General features: G+C 44.3%; 1 protein-coding gene across 6 annotated transcripts in view; it reads right to left on the bottom strand.

The window, feature by feature from the left end:
* The window catches only part of CYFIP2 (cytoplasmic FMR1 interacting protein 2), a 128,538-nt gene that overhangs the window by 53,176 nt on the left and 54,029 nt on the right, over positions 1-21,333 (bottom strand). For 4 of the 6 annotated variants that reach the window (XM_082379054.1, XM_082379059.1, XM_082379057.1 and 1 more), the window contains exons 16-24: positions 21,026-21,100; positions 19,964-20,117; positions 18,623-18,779; positions 17,996-18,092; positions 14,958-15,034; positions 12,108-12,216; positions 7,586-7,705; positions 971-1,170; positions 17-104 (exon numbers count right to left, since the gene is read on the bottom strand). In XM_082379054.1, the coding sequence (XP_082235180.1) occupies positions 17-104; positions 971-1,170; positions 7,586-7,705; positions 12,108-12,216; positions 14,958-15,034; positions 17,996-18,092; positions 18,623-18,779; positions 19,964-20,117; positions 21,026-21,100 (1,077 nt within the window). The remainder of the gene's footprint in view (positions 1-16; positions 105-970; positions 1,171-7,585; positions 7,706-12,107; positions 12,217-14,957; positions 15,035-17,995; positions 18,093-18,622; positions 18,780-19,963; positions 20,118-21,025; positions 21,101-21,333) is intronic. The other 2 variants (XM_082379056.1, XM_082379058.1) reach the window with 1 other exon arrangement.

Raw genomic sequence — 21,333 nt, 5'->3', positions numbered from 1 at the left:
AGGCAAGACCACTCACCTTGGACCCATAGAGGTAATAAGGCTGGACGTTGGCAGGTTTATCTCTTTGCGGTTCTTGGGTGAAAGGAATGGCAGTTCGGACAAAACTAGTAGAAGAAAAGAGATGGGGCAGCAGTTAACTGGGTCCTAATATTATTCTTCACGGGACATGATATAGCGGGAGCCCTTCCTGATCAGGTGCAACCACACTGTTTCTCAGGCGGTGGCCTATACAGGTACTTCTGACAGACTCCCGTTTAACTCCTATCTCCTTTTCATAGATGGGAACACTGTAATCCAGGTTCACAGGCTCGACTCTGGGCTTGCAGCTGCTCAGACAGTGGTCAAGAAAGTCGAGAACAGGGTGGGCCTGAAAACAGCCTTCTCCAGGGCTTGGACCCTCCACCCTCAGTTTGGTTTCCTCAAGAGTAGAGTGCTGCAAACTCTTTCTGTCAAGGCCCAGATAGGAAATATGTTCCGCTTTGCCAGCCAGATGGTCTCTGTCACAACTACTCAACTCTGCTGTAGCATGGAAGCACCCGTAAACATGCTCATAAACCGTAAATGAGTGAGCACGGGTGGCAGAGTTCCAATAAAACTTCGTGAATTTCAAATAATTTCTACTTGTCACCAAATTCTAATTCTTTGGATTTTTTCCCTAGCCATCTCAAAATATCAATACCATTCTTAGCTCACGGGCTGAACAAAAAGAGCTGGCAACTAGGGGTGCCTTGTGGGCTGGAGTGTGCAGATCTTTGCACAAGAGGATTGAAAGTCCCAAATCTTTAGAGAACCGGAAGTCCATCTTGCTAAGTGTGTGGATTCCTCCCAGACCCTTCCGTGACTCTGGCACATACTTATTCTATGCTGGCCGTGAGCCAGGCCCTGATGACACTGAGAGGGCTCGTCTGGAGGAGACAGCTGGCTGCTTCTACCGCCACCCCCACTCTGCTTTGCCCAGAGACTCCCTTACCGGTTGGTGGACCCATTGTAGCAGTAGTTGGGGAGGAAGTCGAAGTTCAGCTCCCAGAAGACGTGCAGGGTGATGCGGCCGTAGGGGGCAGACACGTTGTGATTGGCCTCCCGGAACATGGCATCGAAGCTGTCCAGGGTCATGTGCTTACACAGCAGCCGGTGTGTGAGCCGGTTGATCTCCAGCAGCCACTCCAGCTCCTGCCCAGAGAGAGAGCCCGCGGCTGCTGAGGACTTACACACGCGCCTTGCACGCAGGCACCATTATCTGACAGATGCCTTTCATGCAGGTGAGGGCCCCTCAGACAACTTTATAACGGCCAGCATGGGACTAGGACCGCTACAGTAGTATGCGACGTTCCCTTCTTCTGAGTGAAGGAAGTACCAGACCATGCCCAGGGAGGCTGCATGCCTGCCCACAGAAGGGGACCACAGACCACGTGCAAATCCCTTGTCTGCCCCACCATGGGTAGAAAAGCATGACTACTTGCTTTCCAGTTTCTAGGTTAGTAAGGAAAAAGCTTGTCCCTCTGAGTTGCAAGTAAAGTAAAAGAAAGTTGTGAACATCCATCCATCACCAGAGGCTCTATCTCCACCCTGCAGAAAGCAATCAAAAGAGCTACCACCTACTAAGTACTTACAATTAGGTTGGACCATGTGAAACTACTGTTTTTTAGGTCAAACACCATTCAATGTTAGTAATTTTTTATGGTTCAGTCTAATACATGCCAAGCAGTATTCTAAGCACTTTATATGTGTTAACTCACTTCATGCTCAAAAACCCCTATAAGGTCAGCATGATGGCTGTTCTTACTGTATACATATAGAAACTAGGCTTTAAGAAGTGCAGTAACTTGGCTTCAAATCCAGGAAGCTGGGCTCCAAAGTTCACATTCTTAACAGCTGTATACTATAGAAATTTAAAAAACAGCTGGGGGCAGAATGTTCCCTCCTCTGGACTCCTCCTGTGCCCCTCAGTCACACAGGGGTTGGTTACACATGTTGGCAAAGGTTTGGCTGCAAGCTGTGGACCAAGGACGTGCATGAGCTGTGGGCCCTGGTCATTTGAAATCCAACCTTCAGGCAGAGAACAGGAGCAGAGTGGATAATATCTGGACAGAGCAGGTCACTGCACTTGCTAGGAAGTAAAAAGGATAAAATCCTTTGGGCTGGCTTTAATTCCTTGCTGTATTGCTATCAAAGAGAATCAAAGCACAATCCTGTGCAGAAAGCATCTCTGTGATGCTCTAGGACACTCCTATAGTGTAGCGGTTAAGCCATCTTTTGAGATGGGTATGACTGCCCCTGTTTCATAGAGGGGAAAACCAAGGCTCAGAGGGTGAAGTAACTTGCTCAGGGTCAGAGAGCGAATACAGAACAGGGCTTAGGATGTGATCCCAGGTCTTCTGACTCCAAATCACGTGTGTTTGGCCCCTGTGACACAGCTGCCTGGAATAAAGAAGCAATGACTGAGAAAGCCCTTTGAAAAGTAAAGATGGCTTTACAACATAAAAGCTAAAAGAACGTCGGCAAAGGCAGTTCCCCAGAGTGTGGCCAGGAGGTGGGATGGTCAGAGGGCCAGCTGTAAGAGCTGGGCCTTGGAGCCCAGTTGTCTACAGTCATAGGAGGTGGCCTCACACCAGAGACTCAATTTTATTCTCATCAGCCACAAGACCCCTCTGACTCTGGTTGGGGTCCAGAGTGTCGTAGACCCAGACCACGCTTCCAATCTTGGAGCTTCGTCTCTCTGAAACTCAGATTCTGTGGCTCTAAATCGGGGGCAAAATACTGTATCAAAGCTTGCAGCCTTAACTGGCTGCAGGTAAGTGAGACAAGCAGGGGGAGGAGGGAGCCCCGGGCTGGGCTGTCCGTGGCAAATTGGAGAGCCGCTGCCAGATAAAGGTGGAGCGGCTACTTCACGCCATCTGATTATTTGTTACTACGTCGGAATGGGGCTTAGTGATGGCAGATCCTGCCATCTCTTGAAAGAAGGCCAAAGTCTGGATTGCAATTCTGGAATGGTAGCTGGAAGAGTAAGTTTCCAGTCACTGCGCACCGTGAAGTAAATGAAGGGTGGAAATACAGAATCAGCTCTCTGCTTCCATCTCTTGGGGCCTAGCTAGCTGGATGGCATTTTTGTTCCTATTCACTTAGGGTGGGTAAGTAAGTAAGTAAAAGTGAGCAAGTAAATAAATAAATAAATGCAATGAATGTGCATGATTTTATTTCTGAGATCACTGAGTCCCTTAGCACATGGAGGTGCCCTGTTACCATGAAGAGAGCTACAGATGACAAATTGGGATTGAACAATTTCTGTTCTAATGTTCTGTGATTTTAATGGTCTCAAAGATGTGCATCAGAGACTGAAGGAGAGAGGGCTCAACTCCGCTGATATGGGGGTGCTGGAAATGTAGGTCCACTTCTTCCGCCATGCCACAGGAGTTTTTATTACGTAATACAAACTGTGTTTTGCATCAGCCGTGTACTTCCAGCCTTTCAATCAGAAGAGGGCACTTGCCTGAGGGATGCAGGGCTCAGTGCATCAAGGCACAGAGGTTTAGAAGGCCACAGGGGTGGTCCAGGTGCCTTCTGAGAGGATGTCAGCTCTCTGTAGTAAAGCCGATTTACTGGGGGGCAACACAGAGAAGCAGCACTGGGGAAACAAAACACCCAAATGGGCAACTTCTGTGAAGTAGTGGAAAGGGCTTTTCCACGGGAACCAGAAAACTTGAGTGTCAGCCGCACTTGGCCGTTAACCAGCTCTGTGGTCCAGGCGGGCCAGGAGAATAGGGGTCTCAAACTCAGGCACAGCAAGGCCTGGTAGGTCATCTCATGAATGAATTGTGCCACAGGGCCTGTGGCAAACCCAGGAGAGCCCAGCCCAGCCGATGGGAAAGTCTAGTCATTTCTAGGCAATTGCTGCCATCTGGGAAGGCTGGTCTGAGGTTGCCAGAGCTTCTGCAGTTTTATTCGAATTCTTCCAAGTGTTAAGTGTTGGCTCCAAATTTAAAATATGCTTCGCAGCCTAAACAAAACACAGCCTGCAGGCTGCCAGCTCTCAACTTTGGCATCAGATCCCTCCGAGAATCTATTTGCTCAGCTGTGTAGGATGAGGGCCACCGACCAATGAAATCTCTGCAACCCTCCCAATTGGGCATCAAGCCACCCCCTCCCCTATCTCAGGACGGAGCTTCTAAGGTGGAGGGAAGGGCTGAGGGGAGCACATCCTTTGCTTTGTTTCTCAGAAGAGGCAGAAGGCTTCTCAGCCAAGGCAGTGGGGGCCTCCTGACCCTACAGGAGAGAGCATCCCTGGGCTCTCCTCTTCATGGGCTTCATGGGAAGTGGCTACTCTCCTGGGGGATGTTGCCCTCACCTGACAAACACAGGCTTTCACTGTTTGTTTTGATTTTGTTCCCAGCTAAAAGAACATTCAGTGCCTTTCAAGGGCTGGGAAGAGGCCATAGATACCCACACACACCCCAAAACCAGTTTTTCCATAAGATATGCTCATTCATTACTGGAAAACTAGAAGATACAGATAAACAAAGAAGATAAAAACAAAAATCCCACCTCTTGGAGATAATCACTGCTAACATTTGGCAAAGAAAAATATTTCTTAAAGTAGATTTCCCAGAAAAACTTGTGCTATATCATAGTCTCTCAAAGTCAGTGACCCAGTACTTAGGTGGGCAGTTGGGTCAAGTTCTCTTGGAAATGCTTCCGAGAATCTACCCTGAGAGCACCTCATTTGTAGCCCAAAATTTCTATGTTTCTCTTTTTTCATAAGCTGTTTTCATTAAGTGCAAGGAACTATGCAAAGCTCTTTCCAGGCAGTATCTCATTTCATCCTTTCGACACGTCTATGAGGTGGATTCTAACATTTCCTCCATTGTACTACAGGCTTGCAGTATAAGATAAGTAACTCACCCAAGATCACCCAGCTAGTTAAGTGGCGGGGCCAGGACTGGGACCTCAAGGTCTTTCTGATGCTAGAGTCCTAGTTCTTAGTCCCTTTTTCTTTCTTTCTTTTTATTTAATTTTTTTTTAACTTATTTTTTGGCCGCATTGGGTCTTTGTTGCTGCACGCGGGCCTTTTCTAGTTGGGGTGAGTAGGGGGGGCTACATTTTGCTGTGGTGCGCAGGCTTCTCATTGCGGTGGCTTCTCTTGTTGCGGTGGCTTCTCTTGTTACCAGGCACGTGGGTTTCAGTAGTTGCGGCGCACAGCCTTAGTTGCTCCATGGCATGTGGGATCTTCCTGGAACAGGGATCGAACCCATTTCCCCTGCATTGGCAGGCGGATTTTTAACTACTGCACCACCAGGGAAGTCCCAGTCCCTTTTTAAAAAACCACTTTGTCCATTAAAAAAAAAAAAAAACCCTTTTTATTTTGAAATAATTTTAGACTTACAGAAAAGCTGTGAAAACTGCAGACTTCCTGCATATTCCTGACCCAGTTTCTCCAATGTTAACCTCTTACATAAGTTACCTAAAGTAGGAAACTAACATTGGTACAATTCTATGAACTAAATGACAGAACTTATTCAAATTTCACCATTTTTTCCCACAAAGGTTTTTTTTTTCCCATTTTAGGGTTCAATCCAGAATCCCACATTGCACTGAGTTGTCATGTCTCCTTAGTCTTTCCCAATCTCTAACAGATTTCAGTATCTCTTTGTCTTTTATGTTCTGGATGCTTTTGAAAAGCATTGTTCATTTTTGAATACCATTTGATTTGGGTTTATCTGATATATTCTCATGATTAGATTGAGATTATGCATTTTGCATTATGCATACATATCAGGGGATACATGAATATACCTTATTTCTGGTGATATTAACCTTTCATGCTTGGTTAAGATGGTGTCTGCTATGAATGGATAAAGAAGAGGTGGCACATATATACAATGGAATATTACTCAGCCATAAAAAGAAACGAAATTGAGTTATTTGTAGTGAGGTGGATGGACCTAGAGTCTGTCATACAGAGTGAAGTAAGTCAGAAAGAGAAAAACAAATACCGTATGCTAACACATATATATGGAATCTTAAAAAAAAAAAAAAATGGTTCTGAAGAACCTAGGGGCAGAACAGGAATAAAGACACAGACGTAGAGAGTGGACTTAAGGACACAGGGAGGGGGAGGGGGAAGGGTAAGCTGGGACGAAGTGAGAGAGTGGCATGGACATATATACACTACCAAATGTAAAATAGATAGCTAGCGGGAAGCAGCCGCATAGCATAGGGAGATCAGCTCTGTGCTTTGTGACCACCTAGAGGGGTGGGATAGAGAGGGTGGGAGGGAGACACAAGAGGGAGGGGATATGGGGATATATGTATACGTATAGCTGATTCACTTTGTTATACAGCAGAAACTAACACAACATTGTAAAGCAATTATACTCCAATAAAGATGTTAAAAAAAAGAGAAAACATAAATATAATAACAAATATTCTGCAAAAAAAAAAAAAAAGATGGTGTCTGCTAGATTTCCCCATTGTAAAATTAGAATTCGTCCCTTTGCAATTAATAAATATCTTGAAGGAGATAATTCGAGACTATGTAAGAATGCTTTTTCTTCTCTAAGTTTTTTAAAAATTTTTGAGTAATTTTAAAACTTTGGTGAAATATAGATAACATAAAATTTACCATTTTAACCCTTTTAAATGTACACTTCTGTGGCATTAGACACATTCATATTGTTGTGCCACCATCACCACCATCCACCTCCAGAACTTCTTAATCTCCCCAACTGAACCTCTGTACCCATTAAGCACTAACTCCCCCTTCCTTGGCAAACACCATTGTACTTTCTGTCTCTATAAATCTCACTATTCTAGAAACCTCATAATAAGAAGAATCATAAAATACTCTTCTCAAAGTTCTGCCCACTAATTTTAGCATCTGTTACTGGATCTTGCCTGCAACCATTACTACTGTGGTGTTCTAATGGTGATTTTCTACTTCTCTCATTCCTTCTACTCACCTGCTTTTGAAGCATTAAAAGCTTCCTTTGATTCACTGAAAGACTGATCAATCAAGTTATTCTAATTCTTGGAAAGAATTAGCAGAGAGTAGTTCAAATTACTGATTAATAAAAGAAGGTAGCAGGCCTGTCCCATGCTTGTGCATCAGGAACAATTATATAATTTGCAAGTCCCAGCACAAAATGAAAATGTGGGGACCCTTGTTAGAAAATGATTAAGAATTCCAAGATGGTGACAGCAGAGCATTAAACCAGTCAAGAGCCTCTGTGGGCTCTAGACTACTGCATACCCACAAAGCTGACGCTGCTGTGTAACCTTCCCTAGTTTGTTAGGACCACCCAGCTACTTTCTGGAGCTGTAGAATCCTAAAGGACAAGCAGCTGTGCCCCAGGGCTGGCCATTTCTAGAGATTTCAAGATCCCCCCTCCACTCCTATCCTCTAGGCAACCAGGAAGGTAAGATTACTCTTATTCTTTTTAAATCGTTTTTTTTTTTTCCCGTCTCATTCAGATGAGAAAGAGACCCGTTGCTTCTCTGTAACTAGCTCAGTACCAGGCTAACAACAACCCCCAATGAGGCTTCTAGTCTGAGAAGTCCCAGAGCAGAACTCACAAGGGCCCCCATCTCTTACCACGATGGAGGTCAGGTCCTCACTCTCAAAGCGGCTGATGGCCTGGTCCAAGGATTTATACATGGCGGCAGAGATGCGCTGGGTAATGAGTCTGTTCAAGTCAATTGATCTACCCAACAGCTGCATGGAAGAGAGAGAGAGAGGGAGACACAAGGTTACTTAAGGTTTGTTTGCACAGGCACATGACAACTAAATGCAATGCACTGATAGGAAATTGTACTAAAATTATAAAGAACATGACCAGGACAAATAGGGACTCTATGAAGAAAACAGTATTATTAAATTTCCTGAGTATGATAATTCTATATGGATGATGAAAGGATGTCCTGGTTCTTAGGAGATACATGCTGAGGTATCAGTGGTAAAGTGTCATATGTCTCCAACTTACTTTCAACTGGCTAAGAAAAAAGTATGTATATTAAAATATATATTTTAATATAGTGGGTTGGCCAAAAAGTTCATTTGGTATTTTTCTGTAAGATGTTATGAACATTTTGGTCAACCTAATATTTATATGAAAATATGTTTTTAAAATTATATATACTATAAACATATATTTAAACTACACTTACTATATTTATGAGAGAGAAAAAACACATACATGAGTAAAAGAAAGTGAATCAAATGTGGTTAAAACATGAATAATCATGAATCTGGCTACAAAGTATATCTGTGTGTTTACTGTGTTATTCTTTGATGAACACAGATGTCAAAATCCTGAACAAAATACCAGCAAACAGAATCCAACAGCACATTAAAAGGCTCATACACCATGATCAAGTGGGATTTATCCCAGGGAAGCAAGGATTCTTCAATATACGCAAATCAATCAACGTGATACACCTCATTAACAAATTAAGGAATAAAAACCATATGATCACCTCAATAGATGCAGAAAAAGCTTTTGACAAAATTCAACACCCATTTATGATAAAAACTCTCCAGAAAATGGGCACAGAGGGAACATACCTCAACATAATAAAGGCCATATATGACAAACCCACAGCAAGCATCATACTCAATGGTGAAAAACTGAAAGCATTTCCACTAACATCAGGAACAAGAAAAGAATGTCCACTCTCACCACTCAATATAGTTTTGGAAGTTTTAGCCACAGCAGTCAGAGAAGAAAAAGAAATAAAAGGAATCCAAATTGGAAAAGAAGAAGTAAAACTGTCACTGTTTGCCGATGACATGATACTACACATAGAAAATCCTAAAGATGCCACCAGAAAACTACTAGTGCTAATCAATGAATTTGGTAAGGTTGCAGGATACAAAATGAATGCACAGAAATCTCTGGCATTCCTATAGACCAACAATGAAAAATCAGAAAGAGAAATTAAGGAAACACTCCCATTTACCATTGCAACAAAAAGAGTAAAACACCTAGGAATAAACCTGCCTCAGGAGGCGAAAGACCTGTACTCAGAAAACTACAAAACAGTGATGAAACAAATCAAAGATGACATAAACAGATGGAGAAATATACCATGTTCTTGAATTGGAAGAATCAATATGGTGAAAATGACTACACTACCCAAAGCAATCTACAGATTCAATGCAATCCCTATCAAACTACCAATGGCATTTTTCACAGAACTAGAACAAAAAATTTCACAGTTTGTATGGAAACACAAAAGACCCTGAATAGCCAAAGCAACGTTGAGAAAGAAAAACAGAGCTGGAGGAATCAGGCTCCCTGACTTCAGATTATACTACAAAGCTACAGTAACTAAGACAGTATGGGACTGGCACAAAAACAGAAATATAGATCAATGGAACAGGATAGAAAGCCCAGAGGTAAACCCACACACATATGGTCACCTTATCTTTGATACAGGAGGCGAGAATATACAATGGAGAAAAGACAGCCTCTTCAATAAGTGGTGCTGGGAAAACTGGACAGCTACATGTAAAAGAATGAAATTAGAACACACCCTAACACCATACACAAAAATAAACTCAAAATGGATTAAAGGCCTTAGTGTTAAGGCCAGACACTATAAAACTCTCAGAGGAAAACATAGGCAGAACACTAGATGACATACATCACAGCAAGATCCTTTTTGACCCACCTACTAGAGAAATGGAAATAAAAACAAAAATAAACAAATGGGACCTAATGAAACTTAAAAGCTTTTGCACAGCAAAGGAAACCATAAACAATACAAAAAGACAGCCCTCAGAATGGGAGAAAATATTTGCAAACGAAGCAACTGAGAAAGGATTAATCTCCAAAATATACAGGCAGCTCATGCAGCTCAATATCAAAAAAACAAACAACCCAATCCAAAAATGGGCAGAAGACCTAAATAGACATTTCTCCGAAGAAGATATACAGATTGCCAACAAACACATGAAAGGATGCTCAACATCACTAATCATTAGAGAAATGCAAATCAAAACTACAATGAGGTATCACTTCACGCAGGTCAGAATGGACATTATTAAAAAATCTAGAACCAATAAATGCTGGAAAGAGTGTGGTGAAAAGGGAACCCTCCTGCACTGTTGGTGGGAATGTAAATTGATACAACCACTATGGAAAACAGTATGAAGGTTCCTTCAAAAACTAAAAATAGAACTACCATACGACCCAGCAATCCCACTACTGGGCACATACCTGGAGAAAACCATAATTCAAATAGAGACATGTACCACGATGTTCATGGCAGCACTATTTACAATAGCCAGGACATGGAACCAACCTAAATGTCCACTGACAGATGAATGGATAAAGAAGATGTGGCACATACATACAATGGAATATTACTCAGCCATAAAAAGAAACGAAATTGAGTTATTTGTAGTGAGGTGGATGGACCTAGAGTCTTGTCATACAGAGTGAAGTAAGTCAGAAAGAGAAAAACAAATACTGTATGCTAACACATATATATGGAATCTAAAAAAAAAGGTACTGATGAATCTAGTTGCAGGGCAGGAATAAAGAGGTAGACACAGAAAATCGACTTCAGGACATGGGGTGGGAGGGCGAAGCTGGGGCGAAGTGAGAGTAGCTTCGACATATATACACTACTGAATGTAATACAGTTGGCTAGTGGGAAGCAGCAGCATAGCACAGGGAGATCGGCTCGGTGCTTTGCGATGACCTAGAGGGGTGGGATAGGGAGGATGGGAGGGAGGGGATATGGGGCCGTGTATGCATATGGCTGATTAGCTTTGTTGTGCAACAGGAACTAACACAGTATTGTGAAGCAATTATACTCCAATAAAGATATATTAAAAAAAAAAGTTGAGGAAAAATACGATGCATTCAGACTGTAGGAAGAGGCTCAGGACACACTCTGGTACCCCATGCATTGCTGACATCCTGAATCTACCCTTGATGTTCTTCCTGTATCCGTCCTGTGCCCCAGTTCAGAGTCACCAGGGAGTAGCCGTCCCCCCAGCGAGGGCCTACCGTGTACCTTTACAGGGATGAATTTAAAAGCATGAGGAGAAGGGCTGACTACAGGCTGGAAAATATAGCTTAGGATAATTTCCACTGGGGTACACGTCGGCATTACTGCAGATGCTATGTAGATAGCAATAAACATTTATTGAGTACCTGTTGCGTGCACTGCACTTTGCTAGGTGCCCAAGGATTATTCTTAACTATTTTATTTTTTTCTGCTTCCCTTTTGGGAGAGATTTTCCACCAACTGACTAAGGCTCCTTATAGCACACACAAAGCCCTCAGGATTAATGTCCTGTGACTAATTCTAGCTGCACTGGTAACTGATAGCTGTAATCTTCTGAGAGGCTGAAGGAAAAACTCTCTTTGAGCCCTTACTGTTGGCAGAGGTGAAAATGTTTTTTCCCTCTTACGATTCTCCATTTCTCTAGATTTCTCAGAGCAATGGGAATATCCAGGGTTTCCAGGGTAAATCCTCTCCTCTTTATCCAGGGCATCTTCTCAGTCTCAGCCCTGCTTCCCTTCACCCAAGTCTTCTCCACAAACACGTGAACCACAGGATAAGCATGCAGAGGTCACAGCATGAAGGCCATTTCAACACTGTGCGGCTGACAGCAGGGCTTAGGAGTAGGAGGCAAGGTCTGCTGGAGCATCTATTTTTGTCTGCCAGGCTCACATGAACATTTTTAAGCAGGGATATGTTTCTAGCTCCTGGCAGAATTTCCTCTACATCTGGGGTCAAATGTGAACAGAGACTAACTCCACAAAAACAAACCATAATGGGCTCTGTTCAGGGGTAGATTTACCCATTTCTGAACATTAGTCCCGACTGAAGGAGGTGGGCTGCAGCTTATGATGGGAGGACAAAGGCTTTGGTGGCCGCTACTCATCAGAGGTGAAAGGCAGCTGGGCTGAGAACCCTAGAACTTGAACCAAAGGAAGCCCGATGCCTCTTGACTGTAAGATTCTGAGGGGGTGTTATATCCATGGTCAGCAGCCCACGCGGGGCAATACCCAGGGAAGATGGTAAGCAGTCCTGATTTCCAATCTCTAGGCTAACGTCACAGTTCCTCTCTCCTGCCCATTCCACCTCTGTCACCATACCTGGACGTGTCTCTGCTTCAACAGCGTTTCGTAGCGGTTGGATGGTGGGTATGGAATGATGACTCCATAATTCTTACATTCAGCCCTAAAACGTTTATCCAACAGGACACTGGAAGGGATAAAAGTGAAATAAGGCCAGTAAACATGACGGTAAATGGTGATCAATCACCCAGCCATGTGTATTTCAAACCACAGGACCTACTCATGAAGTGCTATCTTATATATTTTAAATATTTCTTTCTGATCTAGAGCAAAGTTCTTCTAATTTTTTTCAGCCCAAAAAGCTCAAGATGTGAAATAGAATTTCTGCGTTAAAGACAGGCAACACAGAAGTTGAGATGCTATCTTGCTTTTATTCATTCACCATAAAAGCAATTGAGTGCCTGCTTAGTATATCCCAGGAAACATTCTCGGTACCGAGGATACAAAGTTCTTGTCCTCATGGAGCTTACGTTCTAGTAAAGAGAGACTGAAAATAAATAAATAAGCAGAAGAATAAAATAATTTCAGATAATAGTAAATACCTGCATAGTATTTACTATTCACCAGGCATACACGTACATGCAGTCATTTTTAATCTCACAACAATCCTATGAATTAGATGTTCTATTATGATCTTTTACACTGAGCCATGGATTGCAGAGTAATAAGTGCTCTGAAAATAATAAAACAGGATCATTTGGTGTTAGGAGGTCAGGGAAAGCCTCTCTAAAGAGGTTCTGTTGGACAGAGACCTAACTGCTAAAAATGGAAAGATCTGGGGGAAGAATCTTTCAGGCATGATTAGCTTGGTACGTTGAGAAAAAGGAAAAATGGTCAGTGTAGATAAGGGGCAGGTGTGCTGGAGAGTATGGTGCAAAAGTGAATTTATAAAGTTAGTCTAGGGGCCAGACCATGGGGGATGATATAAGCCACAGTAAGGAGGTTAGATGTTTTCTAGATGTAATTGAAGCCACGGAAAGGTTTTAAGCAGGAAAGTGACATCATCTAAATCTACACTGTCCAATACATTAGCCACCCACCAGGTGAGTTTACTGAGCACCTGAAACGTGGCGGGTCCAGGCTGAGATGTGCTATTAGTATAAAATACACACTAGATGTTGAAGACTTAGGAAAAAAACATTGAAAACTATTTCCTTAATAATTTTTTGTTGGTTACCTGTTGAAATTATAATATTTTAGATATAATGGATTATATAAAATATAGTATTAAATTAATTTTTAAAATATGGCTACTAAAACATTTAAAATTACATCTGTGACCCAACATTTGTGATTGCATTATATTTCTGATGGACAGCAATGATCTAGATCACTCTGCCCCTCCTGTGCTCTCTCTGACTCTCCCAACTTCTCGCAATCTCCCCCAACTTCCCGTATCTTTGACAAACCACAGACCTTATAAGGAGGGATATAGATTAAGATTCCTATTTCAGATAAGGATATTTTGTAAACTAAATATATAGAGGACCCAGGGTTTGACAAGTCTGAGTTTGTTTACACAGACCATGGACCAGCATATCTGAAAATTATCTTAGAGAAGCTGGAAGCCCAGCTCACTGTTAGAACCCCATGCAATTCAATCCAGACACTTGTGAAGGGACTCCTTTGTGAAAGGCTGTGCTCTCTGCGCTTTCCCCGAAACCCCATGCATATGCTTTCTATAGTTTACATCCTTAAGAGCCATTCACTTCATTTAATGCACAGTCTGTGTTTACAGACACTTGTGCATCTGTACACCACCTCCTGTCTGAAATACATCAGAACAACTCAAGTTGTTGAAAGCAAAACAAAGCAAATTTTTATTGTAGGGAAAAAAAGTAACAATCCTTGAAATTACTGGTCGGTACATTTGGATTTCCAATAAAAAGGGAAATATCTCTATCTCTATCTATCTATCATCTATCTATCTATCTATCTATCTATCTATGTAGGCAGGTTTTTTTGGACCAGTACTATTATGGGTTCCTCGAACCCAGGAATTCTCAGGGCTATACATCAACCCATACTGACAATACCAATGAGCCTGTAAAACTTGACATGCCCAGACCTCTCCTCTTCCTTGGCCTTCTGTCTGGCCTTCATACTCCCATTCTTGCTCACCTCCAATCCATTCTCTACAGTTTAATGTTATTAAAAGATCAAACTTCTAAAAATAAAAATCAAACTGGGTCACTGTCATACTTCGGAAACTACGCCGTGGTGTTCCACTCCTCCTAGGACAAATGCCTACAAGGCCGCAAGACCTGGGCCCCGCCTACCTGCCCAGCTTTACCGGTGCAGCCTGCCTACTCTGTGGTCCGTGAATGAGACATTTACGTGTACTAATTCACATTAATCCTCTCAACAGCCCTACAAAGTAGAAGTAGGCATGCTCTTCAACTTATGCTTCTGTCACAGGGACTTTGCACAAGTAGTTTGTTTTGCCTGCAATTTCTAGCCCTACTCTTCACCCAGTTTTACTTAATCAAGTCCTATCAACTTCAGATGTGAACTCAAATGTTACTTTCTCAGGACAGCCCTTCCAGTCACCCATCCCAAAGACTAGTTCAGGTTTAACTGTCATATATTCCCATTAGTTTGTCCTTCATAGGAACCTCCCTTGTCACTGTGCATTCAGTAGTTTTTATTAATGTCTGTTTTCCTCACTAGACTGTAAGCTCCATGAGATCTAGCACCACATCTGCCTATTTCCCTTTCTCCTACATTCTAGCACCAAATCCAGGCCCACGGAATCACTCAGATTTCCTTAGGTCCTAAAGGAGAAGGGAGGTTTTGCAACAGAGAACCTTGCCTTCCAGGTGGCAATCTTAGGAAGCTTTGTTGCACATAGCCCTGGGGCTCTCATACCTGCCAGCCATTGCTTTGTAGTAAGCAAAGATCTGGTCCGCCAGCTTGTAGACAAACTGATCAAAACACAGGTTCACCTGGTGAAGAAGAAGCAGGAAATGTCAATGGTGTCTGTCGGCTTTATTAGAGAAATTTCAGCAACTGAAGGGGGCAGTGGTGCATGACTGCTTGAAGTGTGAGGTGAAGCAAGATGCTTTGCAGGAAAAAAAAAAGAAGATTCTGTGGCCAACTAAGTTTGGGAAGTCTAGTCCCTTGCTCTCAAGGTCCTCAACAGGCACAAAGAAAGCAAAATTCAAAAAGCTGTTGAGGAACCACTGTCCCCACTGGTCCCCTCCTGGCTGTTACAAGGTGCCTGCCCAGGGGGAATGCCACAGATAGGGCTTCACATCCTGTAATTACACATATCAGTCCCCTCATCTCTCCCGATAGAATTTCTTGTCTTTTCCTTTTATTTTACTTTACCTTGCTTTGCAAATGAAGAAGTTGATGGTCATTAAAAATTTTAAAACCTCTTTTTAAAACCAGTTTGCTTAAAAATCTTTGGTTTTTAATGCATAAGAGACCGTCTTGCCTTTTCAGTGTTTCATCATGTCAGTGGCAGAATGTGATGCTCAGGTGAGAAGAAAGTTCACAGCAGACTTAGAGGATCGAAACCAAATCCTCCAACGATGGCAAGAGCAGGGAACGGCCAAAGGTGGGGCGTTAAAGAGATGGGCTCTGATAGTAGCAGGGTAACAGTATAACTTCAAAGGAAATAGCCTGTATTTAGGTGATTAATCTTCAATCCTTTTCGCACCAAACTCCCAGCTCCATAAGGTTAACTCTTTATTCAAAGAGCTTTCGTATCTTTTATTTTACACACTAAATGTTATTCTGAACATAAAAACACAGTGCTGTGTGCAGTGTTGTCCTCATATGCAGGTAACCAAGGCCTCTGCCCTGGAGTTTGAGCTTCAAGGATCCCTAAGGGGGCCTCCTTCAGGCAAAGGACCCGTAGGATCCAGGGCAGGGTGCCCAACTCATGCCCTCCTTCTATAACCAGCTTTGAATATTCTTGCCCAAATAGCCCAAGTCCCTTCCAGGCCCTGTGTGCTCTTTTCCCTGGGTTCCTCCCTGAGGGTGGATTGCACTGCAGGTGTGTGCACCCCTAGGGCCTGGGGTTGGCCAAGGGGCCATCGTTTTGGGGCACAGGAGGGAGACAAAGCTTGTGTATCCACACAGGCCCTTCCTGGTTCAGAACAGAGTCTGAAGGTGGGAAGAGAAAGGGGGGCAGGCCATGAGCTCGGGGTCTCAATTTATACTTCTGCTCCATGGCCTCCAGTGTTACCCAGGGCTTGTCTGTGTGCTTTCTTGACATTTATTTTTAAAATGTCACTTGGACATATGACACTCTAGATTTTTTGTTTTCAACCTGTTGGAGAACATGACTGTCTAAAATCTTATTGGAAAATGGACCTGTCCAAGCTGAGATGCAACCAATTAACTTGTCTACTGGAATCTTTCTTTCCAAGTTTGTGTACTGCTCAGGAGACAAACAGGATAGATTTGCATTGGGGTCCATCAAGGTTTTCAACTCCCATAGCAACTGGAAGATTTAGAAAGAAAGCAGCATCTCTACTAGATTTTCTTTGAAATACATAAACTTTCAAAGTAATTTGGTGGTAATGCTTGTCCTAAAACACTTACGTCTTTCCTTTATAAATAAGAATGCCTTATAGTTGTGTGACAATTGACCTCATTCTACATTTATATAATCCCATGTACTTAGGTGGAGCAGAGACTCTCATTCCAATTTCCAGATGACAAAATTGAGATATTTCATAGCCCTTAGGGCTGCTGATGCCCTGTTTCTGGTCCTTGCCGGCCCATGGTAGGACTGCACTTCCTCGCTCCTCTTTGAAAGGAGGCACTGCCATGAGACTTGCTTTGACCAATGACATGTGTCACTTCCAGGTGGAAGCTTTAAGTATCGGAGTATGATTCACCCTGACACGTCCCCCTGCCAGGGCAGCTAGTGAATATCCCAGATTAAAGACTACATAGAACAGAGCCCCCAGCCAACATGCAATGGAGAAATGAACCTTTGGTCCCAAGCTGCTAAGAACGTGTGATTGTCTGTAACTGCAGCATATCCCAGCCTTTCCTGACGATTTCAGAAATAAAGCCATTGAGCGACTATTCAACAGCTTCATAGGTGAGAGGATGGCTATTTCCATCCTACCAGTACTAGAATGAGACTCTGTAAGCTGTGTGATGTGGGGGTAAGGATAGTTGAACACTCTAAGATTTACTATCTGTAAAATAGTAGCATACACTTCTTAAATTACTGTAAAGATTATTTAAAATGTCCATAAAGTGCTTAGTACTATACCTGGCAAACGGTAAACATATAATAATTGATAGGTAGCATTACTGTTATTATTATTAGCCAATTAATCCAACTGTAAAAGACCCATTAGAAGTTAATTTTACCCATGCAGTTCTAACGTTTGCCACCCCTAAACATCTGAAAAAGAAAGACTATTATCCTGTTCTAGGTCCCTTTTGATGATCATGATGTTTATAAAGATCAGTCTCCAAAGCAAGTCACTGAACTCCCATGCTATGGTCTGAATGTTTGTGTCCCCCCCAAAATTCATGTGTTGAAATCCTAACCCCCAAAGGTGATGGAATTAGGAGGTGGGGCCTTTGGGAGGTGATGAGGTCATGAGGATGGAGCCTTCATGAATGGGATCAGTGCTCTTATAAAAGAGACCCAGAGAGCTCCCTGGCCCCGTCCACCACATAAGGACACGGCAAGAAGCCTGGGACCCAGAAGAGGGCCCTCCCCTGACCAGGTTGGCACCCTGATCTCAGACTTCTAGCCTCCAGAACTGTGAGAAATACATTTCTGTTGTTTATAAGCCCCGCAGTCTGTGGTATTTCATTATAGCAGCCCAAATGGACTAAGACACCCCACTTTGTGCCCAGCTAGAGATCTGAAAAGTCCAGACTCTTGGAACACGATTATAAGAACAAAAGGAGAAGCAATCACTTGCCTCAGCTTCGATCTCATCGTACAGGAACTGCTTTTTAAACTTAGTCAGAGCATAGTAGGCGCTGTCGTTGTACAGATCCAAAGGGTAGAGGACGTATCTGAAGAGGGAAAAACAACGGCCAGTAGCTCACTAATGATCTCTCTTAAGGCAGGCAGATTTAAACTTGCTTAGGAAATATGAACAGTTGGGTGAACAAATTCAGAGTTAGGAAAAAGAGACCCTTTCAGGGTCTAGGATGTTTCCAGCCTCCACTTAGGAATGACTTACTTTACTGTCTGCCCACAGAAATCAAAGTCCATGATGTTAATAAATGCAAGGCCTGAAAAAAATTAGTCTGGGACTAAAAGAAATCGGGTGGCCGTTAAGGCCATTAGCTTCCCTACCCCAAGAGATGATAATTTTCCCAGTGTGGCTGTTATGAGACTCACAAGGTCTGGGAAGGGCAGTTGGGCTGGTAGATTTCTGAACCTTTCTGTAAGGCTGAGTCACATCTGGTGGTGACTTGATCCTGGGTGGGGCACACTGCCTCATCTGGAAAGTTCTGGAAAGAACAGGGCTCGCTGGCTGGCAAACTGCCCTCTACCTGCACCTCGGGAACCTCCTTGCTGGCCCAACCCTGCCTCTTACTCCATCATGGAAGGTTCTTTGGTTTCCAGGATATGGTCTGTTAGAATCCAGGGCATGGACATCTCAATAGGGAACTGGATTCGCCGGCCCATGGTTAACTCCAGGAAGAATTCTCGGAACCAGAGCTGGGAGAGGTCGCAACACTGCTGCAGGGCTTCTGGAAGCATAAGGGAGAGAGCCTTGGGTTACACATGGGAAGCACCCGAAGATCTTAGTTCTTACTGGGTTTTTTTAAACTTTTATTCTTCTTTCATTGTGCTAGGTACAGAGCAGGTACTCACGAATATGACTCGATCAGTAGACCCTGCTCTCCTGTACCTGAAGGCCAGCCTAACGTCTATTTAGAAGACAGTGTTTGGGGAATTCCCTGGTGGTCCAGTGGTTAGGATCCCATGCTTTCACTGCCAAGGGCGTGGGTTCAATCCCTGGTCGGAGAACTAAGATCCCGCAAGCTGCGCAGTGTGGCCAAAAAATAAAAAAAAAAAATAGAAGACAGTGTTTGTTCACCCAGCAGTGTGTGTGTGTGTGTGTGTGTGTGTGTGTGTGTGTGTGTGTGTGTGTGTGTGGGTGTGGGTGTGTGTGTGGGTGTGTGTGTGGCGGGGGGCAGTGATGTTTTAGAGCTTTAGATGCCCCTACAATTTCCATCGTGTCCTTACAAAGCCATCCTGAAAACATGCTATCTAAGTGTCAAAGTGTGCTTGCTGTAAGTGTCAAGACAGATCTACGGGTGCCCGCTTTTAACTGGACTGCAGCCATGCCATGACCCTTGCTTGTGATAATTATGGATCCCTTACAGAGGCCTTGAAGACCCTTCCTAGGCTGCTCCCTATGGAGAAGTTTGGGCTGTTTAAGATCACTCTTTTCAATACCAACCTCCCAGGACCCTGGGATGCTGCTCTCCCTCCACTCCCCACCCCTGTCCCACCTGCACATGCATCCCACCGACAGGAGAGGTGGAGCGGGGGACTTGGGATCCAGGTGCAGTCCGGGAGCCGCCTTTGTTAGGAGCAACGGGCACTAATCAGCTCAGAGCTGCTGCTTAAAAGCAAAAGGCTGACCTGGTCCCTGCGTGTGTCTGAGGGTGTCACCTGTTTGTGATCCCGCTTTACTGGGAACTTCGTAACAAATTAGCTACAGATATCTACCAGATTTAGCTGAGTCAGAATAGCTGGACTGAGCCTGGCCTTTCCCAGAGTCTACTGGAAAGTGTGCCTTTTTTCTTTGGTGGCAAAATGTGCCCCTTTGGGTAGATGATCACGTCTCTTTGCAACTTCTGGCCCGACAGCCTTAGCCGCTCTAGTTCCTGGGAGCCCTCCCCCTGCCCCCGACAGGGCGGCTCACCACTGATGTTGAGCAGGTGGGTGAAGAAGAAGGACTGCTTGTGGAAGTCCTCTATGGCGAGGACGATGGGTCCGTCCAGGCTGCTCCGCAGGGTCTTCTTGGAGCCGCTTTTGTCTGCGATGAGCGATTCAAGCATGGTCCGCACCATGTACAGCTTGAAAAAGAAAGGAAGATGGGAAGGTCAGGGGCTGGCCCTCCGTCCAAGGGAAAAGGTTGCTTTGTGCTGTGCTTCTATTCTTTTTTTCTGAAGATATCTGCCCTTAAAAAGCACTGTCTTAAGGAAGCACCAGTTTAGGGTTGGAGAAGTAAATTTGGAATGTGTAACCTTCAAGAGGGAGACTGGCCAGCCTGGCAGGATGTTCTGCCTGGGGCTGGCGGCCTCCCGGGTAGGAGGACCTGGTAATACCAGGTCTTTCAAGGCCCAGGGTCCTGCCTGCTCTGCTTGGCCAAGGGCGTGGGCATCAGAGGAGAACCTCATTCCACGTCACCCTGGAGTCGCTCCCTGCTTTACTGGACAGCCACGGTGGCACCAGGGGTGGAGCACTGGACTCAGAGTCAAAAGAATGGGGTTCAAGGCTAGGTACGCCCCTGACTTGCTGTGTGACCTTGGGCAACAAAGTCCCACTCTGGGCCTCAGTTTTCTTATCTGCTAACATGAGGAGGTTGCACCAGATGCTTTCTCCAACCAGTCCCTTTCAGCTCTGACATTCCAAGGAACTGTGAAATGGGGTAGGGTCAGAGCAAGCCCCCCACCACCTCAGGTTTCCGACCCTCAAGACCGAGGGACAGCGCCTCTGCAGGCATCCGCTGCATGGTACAGCTTGCCGAAATGCTGGGTGGAAAGCAGGTGAAGATCGGTACTTACACAGGAGGCCTACTAGACAATTAACTCCTGCTTACAGAGGGCCTTAAGTGCAAAGGGCGCAAGTGCTAATCTACATCTTTCCACATCATGTGTCTTTGAATCTTAGGGCTGGAAGGGGCCGTGAGCAGCCAGCCTAGTCCATTTCTGCTGCCTCCTGGAGAAGGGTACCCAACCAACCCAGCCAGGCGGTGTTATACCAGGGATCGGCAGCCTCTTCGGCCCTGTGTGCCACCAGTGGGGTGAAACAAAGCCCGCGGGGACCACTGGCAGGCCTAAGACATAGATAGGAGAGAGGAGGAGGGAATGGGAGGGCAGGAGAGACAGGGAAGAGGGAGAGAGAGAAGAGAGAGAGAGAGAGAGAAAAGCAAGAGGTATTGTATACGGTGGGAAAGCCGCCACGACTGCTAGAGGCCACCTGCCGACCACCTCTGAGATGCTCCAACCTCCCTCTGCCACCACATCCATCCTGGCCGCCTCTGATCTTCTCTAGGACCACACCCACCAC

This window comes from Balaenoptera borealis (assembly GCF_965194805.1).
Source record: "Balaenoptera borealis genome assembly, chromosome: 2".
NCBI lineage: Eukaryota > Metazoa > Chordata > Mammalia > Artiodactyla > Balaenopteridae > Balaenoptera > Balaenoptera borealis.
This window is presented reverse-complemented; position numbering and strand designations above follow the sequence as displayed.